The sequence below is a fragment of the Cebus imitator genome, unplaced genomic scaffold (assembly GCF_001604975.1).
Source record: "Cebus imitator isolate Cc_AM_T3 unplaced genomic scaffold, Cebus_imitator-1.0 Scaffold26, whole genome shotgun sequence".
Classification (NCBI taxonomy): domain Eukaryota; kingdom Metazoa; phylum Chordata; class Mammalia; order Primates; family Cebidae; genus Cebus; species Cebus imitator.
The window spans coordinates 3,618,087-3,633,898 of record NW_016107341.1 but is presented as its reverse complement, the minus strand read 5'-3'; the positions used below and the strand labels follow the sequence as shown (position 1 = coordinate 3,633,898).

General features: G+C 34.4%; 1 protein-coding gene across 1 annotated transcript in view; it reads right to left on the bottom strand.

Moving 5' to 3' along the window:
* Positions 1 to 15,812, bottom strand: part of SEMA3E (semaphorin 3E) — a 285,375-nt gene that overhangs the window by 118,709 nt on the left and 150,854 nt on the right. The window contains exon 2 of the mRNA XM_017523091.2: positions 10,955 to 11,115. Within this exon, the coding sequence (XP_017378580.1) occupies positions 10,955 to 11,115 (161 nt within the window). The remainder of the gene's footprint in view (positions 1 to 10,954; positions 11,116 to 15,812) is intronic.

The following is a 15,812-nucleotide window of genomic DNA, read 5'->3' as shown; positions in this document are numbered from 1 at the left end:
CTAGTTTCGATAATAACAATGATGATAGCAAATATTAAGGTGGTGCTTACTATGTTCCAGGCACTGTTCTAGTCACTTAATAACTCACCTTATCTTCTCGCAAAAGCTACGAGAAACATACTATGGTTATCTATTCTTACAGTTAAGAGAACTGAGAAATAGAGCTGTGAACTAATTTACCCAGAATCACTCATCTAATAAGAGGTAGTGTTCAGATGAGAGCCCTAAACATCTGGCTCTAGAATCCATGTTCTTTGCTGTTACACTCTGGTCTCTGCTCTCTTCAAAGAGTCCTCTAATATAATTAAATTAAAATAAGTTAAAATAATTTATTTTAAAAAACTAAAATTAACATGTTGGCTTTAATTGTCAAAGTTAAAAAATATACCACTGTTGGTCAACTGTACATTATTCTAGGAATGAAATATTGATCAGAAAGAAGACAAACTTTCAAACAGTAAAAAAATACAAACAAATATACTGGACCTAGTGCTTCTTTTTGGTAAATGTAAATAAATATGAGGGATATGAGTAAGGAAATAAGCTTTGCTCATAGAAAAGAGAAAATAGCAGAAAAATGCTTTCAACATTTTTAGGTGCAATGTGGAAAACCTTACCATGCATAATATTCAGAGGATTTTATTTTTGGTTAATACTAATTTTAGCTCACTACATAATATTATCACAATCACTATTTTAAAATGCTATTACAGGCTGGGCGCAGTAGCTCACACCCGTAATCATAGCACTTTGGGAGACCAAAGTGGGTGGATCACCTGAAGACAGCAGTTTGAGACCAGCCTGGCCAACATAGTGAAGCGCTATCTCCACTTAAAAAAAATATTAGCTGAGCATGGTGGTACACGCTTGTAATCCCAGCTACTTGGGAGGCTAAGGCAGGAGAATCTCTTGAACCCAGGAGGCAGAAGTTGCAGTAAGCCAAGATTGTACCACTGCACTCTACCCTAGATGACAGAGTGAAACTCAGTCTAAAAAAAAAAAAAAATTAGAAAAAGAAAAAAGAAAATGCTATCACACAGCATTAAAATGTTTTAAAGTCACAGGGAATGTTTTCCTATACTTCTTTTTTTAAAGAATTGTTTGAATTACAGAATAGTTGTGTAAATAGTGAGCTGGCTCTAACAAAATACCAAGATATTTTGTAGTTACTACCTTGTTTTTGGATTTCCCTAAATATATTTTTGATATAGTGAACATATTCAATTTTCCAAGAATTTATTTTTTAGCTATTTAAAAACTTAATTTTACATGAATCTATTTAAAAATCTTCTTAGACTTAAGTTCAATTAAATTATACCAGCAACTGAAGTTTAAGTAACTATGCATTATGAGGAAATAAAATTTAATTCTGTTGAGTGAAAGCTCCTAACCAGAAAATCTAGTAATAACATAATAAAATGTCATTATCTCTTCTGGTTGCATCTTTAAATTATAAGAATTATAAATAAATTGTGGGCAGAGGGTATGAGAAGAAACATATACATTTATTTTCAAATTATCTATTAATAGATTGGATGTTCTTTCTCAATACAGAACTATAATTTAATAATTGTAAATTATAGTAAGTGAAAGAAAACTTAATGAGGACTCTTTTAATACAAGAAAAAGGAATACCAATTTAAACATGAATAGCCATGAATGCCAATGGGTAAAGCCCTATCCCAATTGAGAGACTCTAAAGTTTATAAACACACTTTTTTTTAAGAGACAAATGCAGATTTGGGTTGAGTCTATGGTCAACCAAGTGAAAAATGTCTACCAGGATGTTTTGTTTTTCCCTTTCTGAGTATTCTATCCATACAATGCCCTGACATTGTCACATTATGATCAGAAAGTCTCAGATGCTTTAAGTTTTTACTTAGATAATAGTTTTCCTTAGTTTGGCCAAAGCTCTTTTTGCACTGAAGGGCACTAGAGAAAGCAAAAAGCAATAACAACATTAGAATACCCACACTTTTTTTTTTTTCAATTTCTTAGAATTTTAAATCAGAATTTGATTGAAGTCAGAATTCTAAGAAGTCTTACATTATCTGGGGATTTTAGAGACTTTTAGATAGAGTAAAATGCAAAAACTATTATTCTGTTTGAGGAGGTGGTTGGTTCTCACATTAGATAAAGCAAATGGAGTTACTAAATTGGAAGTTTTAGAGTGAAGAGTATGCTTTAGCATCAGCACTGAGTTTTCCATTTTATAGTGAGTGTTTACGGTCTTTCATGAACGTTGCAAAGGTACAGCAGATCAGAAGTTCATTGGGAAAGAGTATTATCATATGGTCTAGGAAATGCAGTGAGTTAAATAATTTATGAAGCAAAACCATTATCACAAAACACTAATACAGTACAATAAGTTTATTAAAGTATAGATTCCTATCTATTTCAAAATTGTATGGGAAAAATTATGTGTGATTACTCATATAAGTTCTGATTATTATTTAGAAAACAATTATTTAGTGCCACATATAGGACCAGTATTTCTAGGACCAGCAAGGATACTTAATACCCCAGCATTTCACAACCCTCATGCACATTACAGTCACCTGGGAGAGTTTCAAAAAGTACCACTACTTAGTGCTCACATCAGTTTAGAGGTAGAACCACGACACAGATATTATTTACACAATCCTCAGGTGTTTACTAATGTGCAGCCAAGGTTACAATTACTGCCACACTGTGAAACAGGATTCTTACCCTGTTTGCCAGAGGAGAAATGGGTAGGTGGTGAATAAGTGGTTTGGGATATAAGGGAAAGTAAAAGCCAGGCAAAATTAACCTAATTGAAATTAAACAATAAGTAGTTTGAAAATGATTGTGATAATAAATACAATAAGATTTGCAAGAAAGCAGACAGTGAAGAGAAGAGATTTATTGGTGGAAGATATTTGGATTAGCAATAGACACTTTCATTCTTTCATTACATCTTCAAAGATGAACATAACACAGTGCCTGCTCTTAAGGAGCCCTCTTATAAGTAAACTGGCAGCTAAACAACCAATTTTAATACAATATGGGAATCAAAATCAGACCTTGGAATAAGGAAGGGCAAGGAAAACCTCCTCCTAATCTAGGTTAAAGAGAAAGAAAATCAATTTTTAAAAATTGGATATGTTTGAAGATTATTCCAGGGAAAGAGAGTGTGTAAAGATATATTACATAAAACAGCAAATAGAAACGGTGTGACTAGAAATGAGTTAGTGTGGACAAGTGGAGATTAGGCTGAGAAGGTAGATAAGAGTAAATCATAAATTATATTTGCTCAGTTGAGAAATTTATATTTATTTTTAACTCAAAAAATTTACAATGCTTTCTGGAGCAGGAGGTGTTAGCTGGCGCCTGAAAAAAGAATTCAGGGAATACACCACTTCAGAAATCAGAAAAAAAAAATTAATTACTGCATTAATCATTAACTTCTAACTGAAATTTGGCATTTCTATCAGATAATATCATATAAATGTAGAAAGCAAACTATAGTAGTATTAGTAGTATCTGCAGTTTCATTACCAAGAGAAAATATATTTCAATGTTACTTTAGAGTTGTTGCAATTATCTCAAAATATTATGAATACTAATTAATTGGAAATGCAGGTCCTTATGCATGAGACCTGTTACTAGATTTTATTACTTAATATGTTAATAAAGAATGTGCATGTCTTCATATCATAAATTGCTATTTTAATATCATAATAGCTACATTTTATAATATTTATAGTTAAAACTTTAATATTTTACTTTATAATTCTACATATTTACTTTATGCATTTAAGGGTCACTTAGTTTTGCCAGACTGCCAAATGAATCCATGACTCACAAGGAAATTAAGCACCCCTACATTTGTTGTTGATTTTGTAGAGAGAAAAAGAAGAAATAATAATGTAGAAAAGATAGAAAATAACAAACCTTTAAGAAGGGACAAAAAGCTTGGACCCTGAGTGTGTGTTTAAAAAGTGACATTTATAAAAGAGTAGAGTACCACCAATATAACAAGGAAAGAGGTGGAAAACATCATGCAGAAACAGTAGACTTGGTGATGGAAGAGTGAGGATCAACATGCTCGATGGCTTCCATTTTCTAAGTGAAGTTAAAATTTAAGGTTATTTATCTTCCCTAAAGAGATCGTCAGCACTAATCCATCATGACATACCCCTGTTGACCACAGTCACCATGGGAAGTATTGACCCGACCCACCCCAAGGTCAACAATAAATACTTAGACTCATACATCATATGGCTCTCTGTACCACCCCGAAACCGACCTCACCTTTCTAATACCTCAAACCCTTCTGTAAAATCCTTTGGAACGTCATTAACAAAATCCCTGCAACTTTGATCTTTCTCTCCTCCCCTCAAGTTCCTTTACCTTCTTGCTCTGGTTAAAACCACGTTGTCCCCTGAGAACACTGTTTCTCTGCCAGACATGGCGGTGACTTTTTCTTTAAACCCACATGTGAGGAAAATATTTTCACTGACCACTTGCCTTCTCCTCACTAATTTTCCCTCTGTAAACTCACCTACTCAATAAAGATTTAAAATAAAATAATAAAACCCTAGCTGATTTAAAGTTCATCTGGTCACAACCATACCAACCGCTACCTTCCTCCTTGTAGTCATCTACCATCATCATTGCTACTTCCTCCTCATTAATTGAATATTTTTTCATCTAGGTTACTATCCTAGTCACAAAGATGATTCATCAACCACCATACTGGCAAGTCAATGCCTGTCCATCTGTTTCAATGACCTGGTTCTCCAAATCAGCCTGAGGCACACACTCTGACGTTACTTCTGCAGCTCTGCAGTGTAACTTGTCAGAATTGGTCATTGAGCCTTGAAAAATGGGTAGTGGGCATTTTATTTTGCTATTTTCTTAAATACCACCTCCCTAGACAATATTTTCCCGACCACCCTACTTTCCTCACCAACCTCTACTGTCTGACCTCTACTAAGTTGTTTTATTTTCCTATAGTATATATTATATCTGGCATTATATTATAATATTTTATTTTTCCACTGTGTTTTCTAATTTTTATACTCAATGTGTTCTGAAATGATTCTAGGGTTATTAAACTTATGATCAAACAAAGCTAAAATAATTAAAAATAGTATAGTTGCTAAGATAGCAAGGTATTGGTGCAGAGATACGTAAATGAATCAAGGAAAGAGTGTTGAGGAATGTGGGAATCTAGCTGAACAGCAGAATACGTGTAAGAGAGTCTAAGTTAATTGGGAATTCATGTACTGATGGAAGAAGTGGAACTTTGTATAACCACATTGGAAAGCTATTTGGCATTATCTTGATGTTAACATATTCTATCACTGGCAACTCTACCCCTGAATATATATGCCCTGGATGCTTTTCCACATGCATGTATCAGGAGAAGTTTACTAGAATGATCATAGCAACATTGATAAAATGAAATACTGGAAACCACCCAAATGTCCTTTGACATGGAATGGATAAATAAATTGTGCTATATTCATATGAAGGAGCCTATTACACAGAATACATAGTAAATAATAAGAGCTTCTACATACTGCTATGTGCCAAGCACTGCTTTTGGTACTTTATATAAATTGATTCATTTTTAAGAGAGAAAGAATATTTATCCTTTACAAATAAAGAAATAGAGGCAGGCAGGTGCGGTGGCTCATGCCTGTAATCCCAGCACTTTGAGAGGCTGAGGCAGGTGGATCATGAGGCCAGGAGATTGAGACCATCCTGGCCAACATGGTGAAACCATTTCTACTAAAAATACAAAGAAAACTAGCTGTGCATGGTGGTGTGTGCCTGTAATCCCAGCTACTCGAGAGGCTGAGGCAGGAAAATTGCTTAAACCCGGGAGGTGAAAGTTGCAGTGAACTGAGAGCATGCCACTGCACTCCAGCCTGACAACAGAGCAAGACTCTGTCTCAAAAACAGGAAAAGAAAGAGGGGCACAAAGCGATTTAAGAACTTGCCCAATATTACACATGCATAGCCAGGATTTAATCACCAAAATCTGGGTTGTGCTCCCAATTCACTATTCTGCTTCTCAGCAAATAAGGCATGAGTATAGGTAACATAATTAAATATAAGAAATAATATTAATACAAGAAAATAAAACAAAAGGCAATCCTGGAAGAATGCAACACATTATTGTATATGATTTTTATATAGCTCAAAAGTAGCGACACTAATATACTGTGTAGGGAAACATGTATAGGGAATATATACTGTATAGAAAAATATATAATAAAATCATTTTTTAAAATGAAAACAAGAAAGGGTAGTAATTGCTCCTGGGCAGCAGGATGCATATGGAATGAAACAGAGAGAAGACGAAGGTAGCTGCCCCTGCAATGGGATTGGTGATATTCTCATTCAGAAGTTGGGTGCTGGGTTCACAAGTATTTATTTTATTATACTTTCTCATATATTTATGTTATGTATATCCTTTTCTCTATGAAATATTATGTTTTAAAAGATATTAAAACAAAGAAATAAATAGAAAGTGAGAAAGTGAAAAAATAAAACGCTTTGGCTACATTTTCAAGGTGTTTCAAGGAAAGACGTGGTAATCACCAGGTAGATCCTTGGTTAAGGGTGTGGGTTTGTGTGTTTGTGTGTGTGTGTGTGTGTGTGTCTCTCTCTCTCTCTCTTTTTTTTTTTTTTTAGAGAGTGTCTCAGCCAGGTGCAGTGGCTCACACCTGTAATCTCAGCACTTTGGGAGGCCAAGGCAGGAGGATCACCTAAGATCGGGAGTTTGAGACCAGCCTGACCAACATGGAGAAAACTCATCTCTACTAAAAATACAAATTAACCAGTCACGGTGGGGCATGCCTGTAATCTCAGCTATTCAGGAGGTTGAGGAAGGATAATCCCTTGAACTCAGAAGGTGAGGGTTGAGGTGAGCCAAGATCTTAACATTATACTCCAGCCTGAGTTACATGAGCGAAACTTTGTCTAAAAAAAAAAAAAAAAAAAAAAATTAGTGTCTCACTATGTTGTCCAGGCTGGTCTTGAACTCTTGGGCTCAAGCAATCCTTCTGCCTCAGCCTTCAGAGTAGCTGGGACTATAGGCATGCATCCTATGTGTGTCTTCAATGGGAGGGTCTGAATCTTGTTTGTAGATAGGTAAGCTAAATTTAAGTGTGGAAAGTTTTCCTGATTATCATGACTATGGGGAGGGTGCTACTGGCATCTTGTAGGTACAAGCCAGGAATGCAGCTAAACATCCTACCATAAACATGACACTCCTATCCCCAACTATGAATTATCCAAGATGCCAGCAGTACCAAGGTTGAGAAGCTCAGAGATAGAGAAAGCAAAGCAAGAGAGATAAAAAAAAAAAAAAAAATCACAGCAAGAAAACAATTGAGAGAGTAGGATTTAGACAAGACAGGAGAGGCAGGCCCCAAAGCAGACACATTACATCTTCAGAGCCTGGTGAACACTGAAGAACTGAACCTTTTCTTAGCTCACTCTTTTAAGGAGAATGTCATAAAGTTGACTGTACTCCTACTCTGCTGCTACTAAAAACAGCCTCCAAGGGCATATTGAGAATTTTATTGGCAATCATTCTAAAGAGGAAGAACAAGTACAAAATAAGAAATGTAGGTGGGGCTGAAGTTATATCAGCGCTAATGAAGCATCATAAGCCTCAGGACTCCTTCCTGGCTCCTGCCCTTAACTGCAGACCTGAGAGGAGCCTCTGCCATTTTGAAATTTATAAGTTTGAGTTAATTATATTACTTAAAAGTCCCCCCAGTTATATACATTTTGAGCTCCACAAAATAAGGATTTACCCTGGAGTATAGAGCACTCAAATAGGTTTTATAGCCACTTTCCTTGACATCCTGGCTAGATGGCACCCTGAAGCTCAATAGCCGATACCACTCTATTTAGTTCCCCAAGATGCAGTTCATAAAGCCTCATCACCCTCCAGGTCTACCCTTACATAATTTTCACAGGTCATTTCCGCCATGAAAGCCCAGCATCCTAGTATTAAAGTCCTGAAGGTATAATTAGTCCAAAACAATACATGAGAATGAGTAGGCGATTCAATTTCCCCTGCTCTGAAGAGGAAATCACATTACAATGAGAAGCTATCTCTTGTCCTTATGGTCCACATAGGAAACAACAGTTCAGGAAAATTGTTATGAAATTTTCTGTACATGAGTCACCTATTTGTAATAAATGTGAATTCCAGGGAATCACTCCATGAGAATCATACAATCTTTTGGTCCAAGGATGATAATTTAAGAACTACTTCCTCAATGCAAATGTTGTTAATTTTCTGAAATGAAAGATCTTTTGTAGATTCTTGTAATATTCACATATTAATTTTAATATGGGGATCGATCTAAGACAGGCTTATTTGTGATCCCTAGGTTAGACACTTCCAAGGTTAGATGATATGAGAGAGAGAGAGAGAGAGAGAGAGAAGAAAAAGAAAGAGATAGCGAGAGAGCTGGTTAGGATTGAAGTAGGAAAGAGATCAACCAAGAAGTGAAAGAAAAACCCATTAAATTTGACTGGCAGGAGGTCGTGTGTGTGTGCATGCATGTGTGTGCATCTATATTTATATTTTATATATACATGGAGAGAGAGAGAGGAAAAGTGAAAGAGAGCAATTAGTGTCCATATGTTTGAAGTCAAAAGAGAACTACAGAGAAAATAAAGACATTAGAAAGAAAGGAAAGGGTGAAAGGCAATATTTGCTTCTGCTTTAACCTGTAACGACTAAAATGACAGAAAAAGACATAATCCAAAAAGGACAAATAAAACTGTAGTGTAGATGCCAAAGAACTATCAGCAACATTTTAAAAACTCTAAAACATATGGGCAAGTGTTGGCACTTTGCACACGAGGAAAAGCGGAAATCTAACTGTGTGCAAGGTGATAGGAGCCAATATGCAAGCTGATTCATAAAAAAAGACTCCAGAAATTCTCAGAAGTTAGAAGCCTAGAGTGTGAGAAGAGGGCTGGGTGTGGATGAAATCAGGAGAAGTGTTTCAAAGTGTGCATAATAAGCAGTAACGCCAGACAATAAATGGGGAACAATCTGACTTAGAGGAGTCCCAGGAAGAAAGTCAAGAGAAGAGTGAAGAGAAGGAAAGTTATAACAGAAATAATGAGTATTCTCTAGAGCTAAGGTCCATGGGATCCCTGGTAGAAAGGCCCATTGTGTCTCAGTGCAGTAGGTGTAAAAGGAGAGATGCTAAGAGAAATATGAGAAGGTTTTAAAACACAGATTAAAAGAGGCGATTCTAAACACAGGAGTGGTGAAAGGTAACATCCAAAACTTTGAAATTAGAATAGGATTTCTCAGCAGCTATACTAGAAGTTTGGAAAAGATGAAGTGATATCCTCAAAATTCTGAAGCAAAGTGGTTTTCAACCAAGAATTTTATATCCATCTACCAATAATGTGTGAAGTTGGAACAATAAAATTTGCAAACATACAAGACTCCATACTGGACTCTGTATCCTTCTTCCAGAAGCTAGGAGAGTACAGGCTTCCACAACATGGCAGACTATAGATGGGAAGGTGGGGGGTGGGGGTGGGGGCTGAAAAACTGAAGTTATATACAAATCAGGGGCTGAGAAGATGCTCCAGGTGATGGTGAAGCAAGCTCTAGCAGGACAAGTGGAGCATGGAGGATACCCTCAATTAAAAAACCCAAACAATGTGAACTGATCAAAACGGGTATGTTTCACTACTTAGAGAGGAGCGTAAAAACTCTTGTAGAGAGGTTGGCAAAAAATTAGTCAAACTAATATAAAAATATTATCAAATGGAAAAAAATGGGATAATGTTTAATTTCAAGAGAAGAAAATTGCAGAAAGAAGTAAAGGAAAGAGGGAAGGAAATAATGGCAGAAGAAAGGGAGGGAAAAGTGTAATAAACCTACAACATGTGGCTCAGTGGTGAATACTATCTTCCTAATCATAAGGTAAGGACACTACTCTTCAGCCAAACATTGTGGTATAATTAATTTGGGAAGATAGAGGGAGGGTTGCTGATGAAGTGTGGTACATGGATATTTTAACTGTAGTATTGCAAGAGAAGAATGCTAAAATCCTCATCTTCTTTAAAGTTAATAGATATTGTCTAACATGAAAGATATCAATAAAGAACAGTAGGCAAATGTTATTGTGAAATATGTAGGGAAGAACCAGAAGAAACAACAAAAGGTTTGAAAGTATTACCTCTAGGTATAGGGAACTAGTAGAAACCAAGGAATGATGCTTTGTCATAAGATTTTTTTTAATGACTTTAGATAATATGGATATGGCTCATAAACATTAAAATAAATCAATTATGTGGAAAGTGTATTACATACTACATGCACTTATGCCAAAAATACTATGTTTTAAATATTTATATATGTTTTGTGTAAGATTTATAGGAGTCTAAGAAAATTTAGCTCAATTATTTGTAGAATTATAATTACAGATTGTTTTTCTCTTTTTCCAAAAGATGTTGGTGTTTTCTTGTTTTAAATTTATAAATTACTCCACCGGGTTAAAGGAGCATCCACCTGAATTAGTGATATTGCCAACAGAACTATATGAGGTAGTTATATTGAGGCCACATATTCACATTTCTTCAAGTTTGTGCTTTGGAATAGTCAAGTCCAGAGGAACTGGTGGTGATTTATCATCCTCCAAACCCAGGGCTCAGGACAGTGGGTGTGGTACAAGGGCCACTATGCCAGAGGAATGTCAAATGCACCAGGCAAGAGTGTTTGGAAATCAAGGAATCAGGGTCATACTAGAAAAGTTCATAAAACATGATTTAGACATTACTTCCTCAAAACGACTTTAGTTTTAACTAATATTTCATTCAAAATTTTAAAGTGGTCAATACAATTTTAAAAAGACAAGTAATATTCTTGACATTCTTGAAATTTTCCCCTTTTCTTTCTCTACTGAAATGCAGTTTGATATTTCTATACCTCTTTATAGCCGTCACTGATTCTCTCCAAGCTGAGGGAATACAAAAGGTCCTTGCCTCCCACGAAGAGTCGCTCTTGATATTCATCCAGCAGCATTGTATGGAGATCAAGAAATCCAAAAGGGCTATGAAATATTGCTGTTCTGTTCAGATTCAAGAGCTCTGAAATGCAAAGTGATATGCACACTAAACACACGAGAAAATGCAAATACCTTTATAATACTTTTCTCAAAGCTCTATTTTCAATCTTATTGGAACCAAATTGTTAACATTCGTTTTAACGTAAATACACTGACAATGAATTTTAATATGTACAAATTAAAATATTTTATAAATTTATGAATCTAAAAACGTCATCAGTTTAATATGTAAGAAAAATATTCTGTATTTTTAAATACAGAAAAAAAAGTCATCCTTCACAATCTTTAACATAAATAACTAGTTAGAAGTCATTTTACAACTCCTCTGATGTATAACGCTTCCAAGTCTACATTAAACCCACCAGAGTGTGTCTATCAAATTCAGATAAACACCCCTCAGAAAAATAATGTTTCTACTTGAAATTGGTTTTGAAAGTCACATCTAAAATCAAATTTTCCAAGTCTGAAAACTATGAGTGTCATTAATACAATGAGACATTAATGTAACAGTTACAGTAGGGATTGCTGATAAAACTGGTGGGGATATATTTTCAATCACTGTAATTTTTGCTTACATTCTTGCATTCGTGCCTATGTCAGAAATCTTGAGCTACATGTTTTACCCATATACATTTAATTGTAAGAAGTCAGAATCTGGCAAACCTCTCATCTGTGTGCATTTGTTTGTTGAAGGTATTTAATTACATATTTAATTGCATATGGCAGTTCAGTACTTAAGGTTGGTAAAATGATATATGAGAGCCTTTGGTGATGAGAGATTATAAACCCCAAGCCTAGACTGCACGCTGAAGAATTTCCGACGGGTCTATTGGCAAATATTGACAAGTTAGAAGATAACTTTTTTCTCAAAGGTCAATGCCTAATGCATCTAACAGAGAATGTAGATTCTTGGTGATTAGAACACTAAAATCTAAATAAGTGATAATATAAAGTAGGACAAATCTACAGCATTGTACCCACTCTTACACTTCTGTTTCTGAGAAAAAAGAGATGAAGTTTCTTTTCATCTCTATTAATAATATGTTCCCTATCTATTATCTCTACCCTTAAACTGTTGATGACCAAAACTTTATGAAGTAGCATTAACTTTAAATCTTTAGTTTAAAATGAACAATATTGCTAAAAATCAATATATTCTTTATAAAGGTAAAACTTTGTCTTATTGAGTTACCTTTGAGATACTGAGTCTTTTGACTAGTCACTTAAATAAATAGCCTAAGTTTTGAGGGTGGGAAAAAAGAAATAATAGGTATAACACATAAGAGGTTTGCCAAATTCTGACATTTTAAAATTAAATGTGTATAGGTAAAACATATAGCTTGAAACTTGTGCCATAGGCACAAATACAAGAGTATTAGCAAAAATTGCAATGGTAGAAAATCCATCCCCAATTATTCCTTCTTTTCCGACCCTCAAAACTTACTTGGGAAGGAAAAGAAAATAGGAGTTTGAGAAATTAGAGGTTCTTGAATCCTGGGATACATTTTTTTTTTTCATTTAATAATTTTGTCAAAGTAGAATCATACTGCTCTAAGCACATGTTGAGATCTACTAGCATAACAAAAATATAGCTCAAAGCTGCCTGCAATCATTACACTTTGTCTTTACATATAACCATTTATGTTTGTATCAGGGCTGCTAAGTGGATTCTTCTCTCAGAAAAAGTTTTCCCAATTATTCCAATAGTTTTTAAAATTTCTCAGTTTTAATGCACAGTGAAATAATTATCCGAATGGGTACAACTAATCAAAGGATGGTTACTCATTAGCTGGAATAGGTTCCTAGACTACAGAGCTACCCGAAACTCTAAGATGTAGAGCTTAGAGTTGGGAAATATGAGAAAGTCATGAAAGGATTCAATTATGTGGGATTTTAGTAAGGGACACCCAACCAGTAAAGGTGGCACTTTGTGAGTGATTCCATCTACGGATGACCTTGCCTGCTTCCCATTTAGGTGATTAGCAACTCATTACCCCTGCACACACATGGCAAGTAGACACCAACTTCTACTTGTTTTTACAACTTACCAATTTCCCTACTTGCTAAGTATATAGCAATTCTAATAGTCTAAAGGCGGTAGTTCCTATTTCTTTGTAAATAATAATAGAAACTAATTACTGAATCATCAATCTTTCTTTATTCTGATGTATTACCTTCTCTTGTAACCTATCCTTCCTCTCTATGGCCAAGTCTATCCTACGAGATCACAAAGATGTACATGTTTCTGTGGGTACGTGGTTTGGAGAAAGCAAAGGGAAAGAACCAAAGTGTGCATTCAACAAATGCAAATTTTGTGAATATTCGCTTTTAATGATCTTTACATTTATATATAAATACATACTTTACAAAACAGTAAATAACCACTGTGTAACAGTTTAAATTACCAATGTATTTTATTTTACTGGAGAAACCAGAAATCTAATGACTATCTTAAGGTCATATACTATACACTATTACAATAAAAATCACTTAATTTTACCCCTAAAAACATAAGAATTAAAGTATAACAGATGTGTATATTATAATCAGAGGTCTTTGTAGATGGAGAATCTGGAAGGTAGGTTTTAGTCTTGGATTTGACAATAACTGCCTAGGTAAACTTGAACAACCTCTTAACCTCTTCAGATTGGATTATTCACCTGTTAATCACCCTTCCACCTTTAAAATTCTTAATTTTTTGACTAAATTGCATTTCTAAAATAGAGCTGATAAAACAGTGCAAAAAAAGAAAGAAGCAAATCGACATTTAGATGATTTATGGAGTCTTTTAAAGTACAGTGCTGAGCTTATATTTTTGTTTTTTTTTTTATATTTTTGGAAGCTTATCAAAGGGAGGGAGTGGTGAATGAGCAAATATAACTATCACACGTCCCATGTTTAAGCTTGCCTAAAGGGAAGTAGCTAGAAAATTCATTTACAACTTTTTCTGATGCTAAATGATTATAGGGTCAGTGAAAAAAAAATGTAATAAGGAATTTTGGAGATGACTTCTACTGAATCATTCATATTGCCTCAGAGGAAATTGTTGCCAAAATATGTTTGGATACATAAAACTGAATATCATTACATATCATATGTAATAAATTAAGAAATGCCATTTTATTTATGAAAATACTTTTTAGAATAATTTCTGAGGCCATTTTATAAACTCATGAGAGCTAATAAACAGGCTGTAGTTTTCTTTAGACATTTCTTAATATAAGAAAAGAAAAATGCATTGAATGCTTCAGCTACTCTCTAACCTAACCAAATACCATACAAAAAACAGTGACAGCAGTTTAATTCCTAAGACAGTAGACAGATATTATTTTTAAATTATAGCAATAACTAAAGTTTATGAATGCCACAGTTTATATTTTGCTTGTCCATTTTCATAGGCATAAATCGTATCTTGATCCTTAATTTTCTCTAAGGCCTAGAATGCTTTTCCTAACTGGTTACAATTTTGTAAGTTACTTTAAGTCAAGAAAGGTTAGGAGTATCTATTATAGGTAAACATTTGTCTTTTAGACAAATATCTGCAATAAAGTACACAGAGCTATTCTATAATAAAACTATTTTTGAAAATAATGTGAATGTTTATTACATATTTACTATTATTTATTCAATATTAACTCAATTTTTCTATTTTTAGGTAATTATTTAATTTGTCTCTTCCCAAAAAGGACCTGAGATGACTTATACAAATATATCCAATCAAATAAACAAATATATTTCTAGGGGAGTGAAGGTAAGAGAAAAACAGAGTGGGCTATAATAAATTTAATTGGAAGTCATCCTCTAATATCTGATACATTATGAAAATGAATCCCAAATTTGAACTCCGGCTTCCAAAAATCCAAAGTAGAAGAAGTCATTGTATACAAGAAAAAAAAGAACTGTATCAGTTGCTTAGGAGCATTATCTAGTATTAAGAACTAAGAGAAATTTCTTCTAAGGTCTTAATAGGTATGCTGAAAAATACTATGAGGGACATTCAACATTACTAAGAATTAAGGTGTCAAGTTCCATACCGGTGCTTATAATTATGTCCCTTAATAAGACAACTAAACTAACATCAAAATTCACTGCACTACAAGTCACTTTATGGCCTTGGTTAGCCATGTTATTTGTGATATTAATAATTCCAAAGAACATAGATTAAATTAAGGTACGTAAATGCAAGGACAGAAATCCTGGCCTCCTGGTAATCGGAAAACAAACAGAAGCCAAGGTAATTTATCTCTCAGGAGATACTGAATCTTTGCTTCTCGCTTCTCGCTTCTCGCTTCTCTTATTGCCACTGCTTCACTATACTGATTCTAAAGGGCTTATTTATTAGTTTGTTCATGGACAAATATTTGTTAGCTCCCAGTTATATGTAACCTTCCAGCTCCCACATCACCATGGTGTGACAATAGTTCCTGCACTTCGCAGTTCAAATTCTCGGGGAAAATCATGTAACTGTGTCAACCAGTGTTCACAATTCATAGGTTGCTGGCTTCCTCTAGATTGGATGTGTTGTGAACAATTATCCATCTGTGGTTAAAATGTGGAAGCCACATGGTAAAAAATGTGGTTTCTATAATTAATGTGTATGGGGTCAATGCAGTCATCATGAAGCATGTTTCAATTCCATAGCAAACTTACTGAGTCTGTCTTTACTCATGAACAAATTTATAGTACCATAAATTTCTTGAAATCTGTATTTCTGCTACA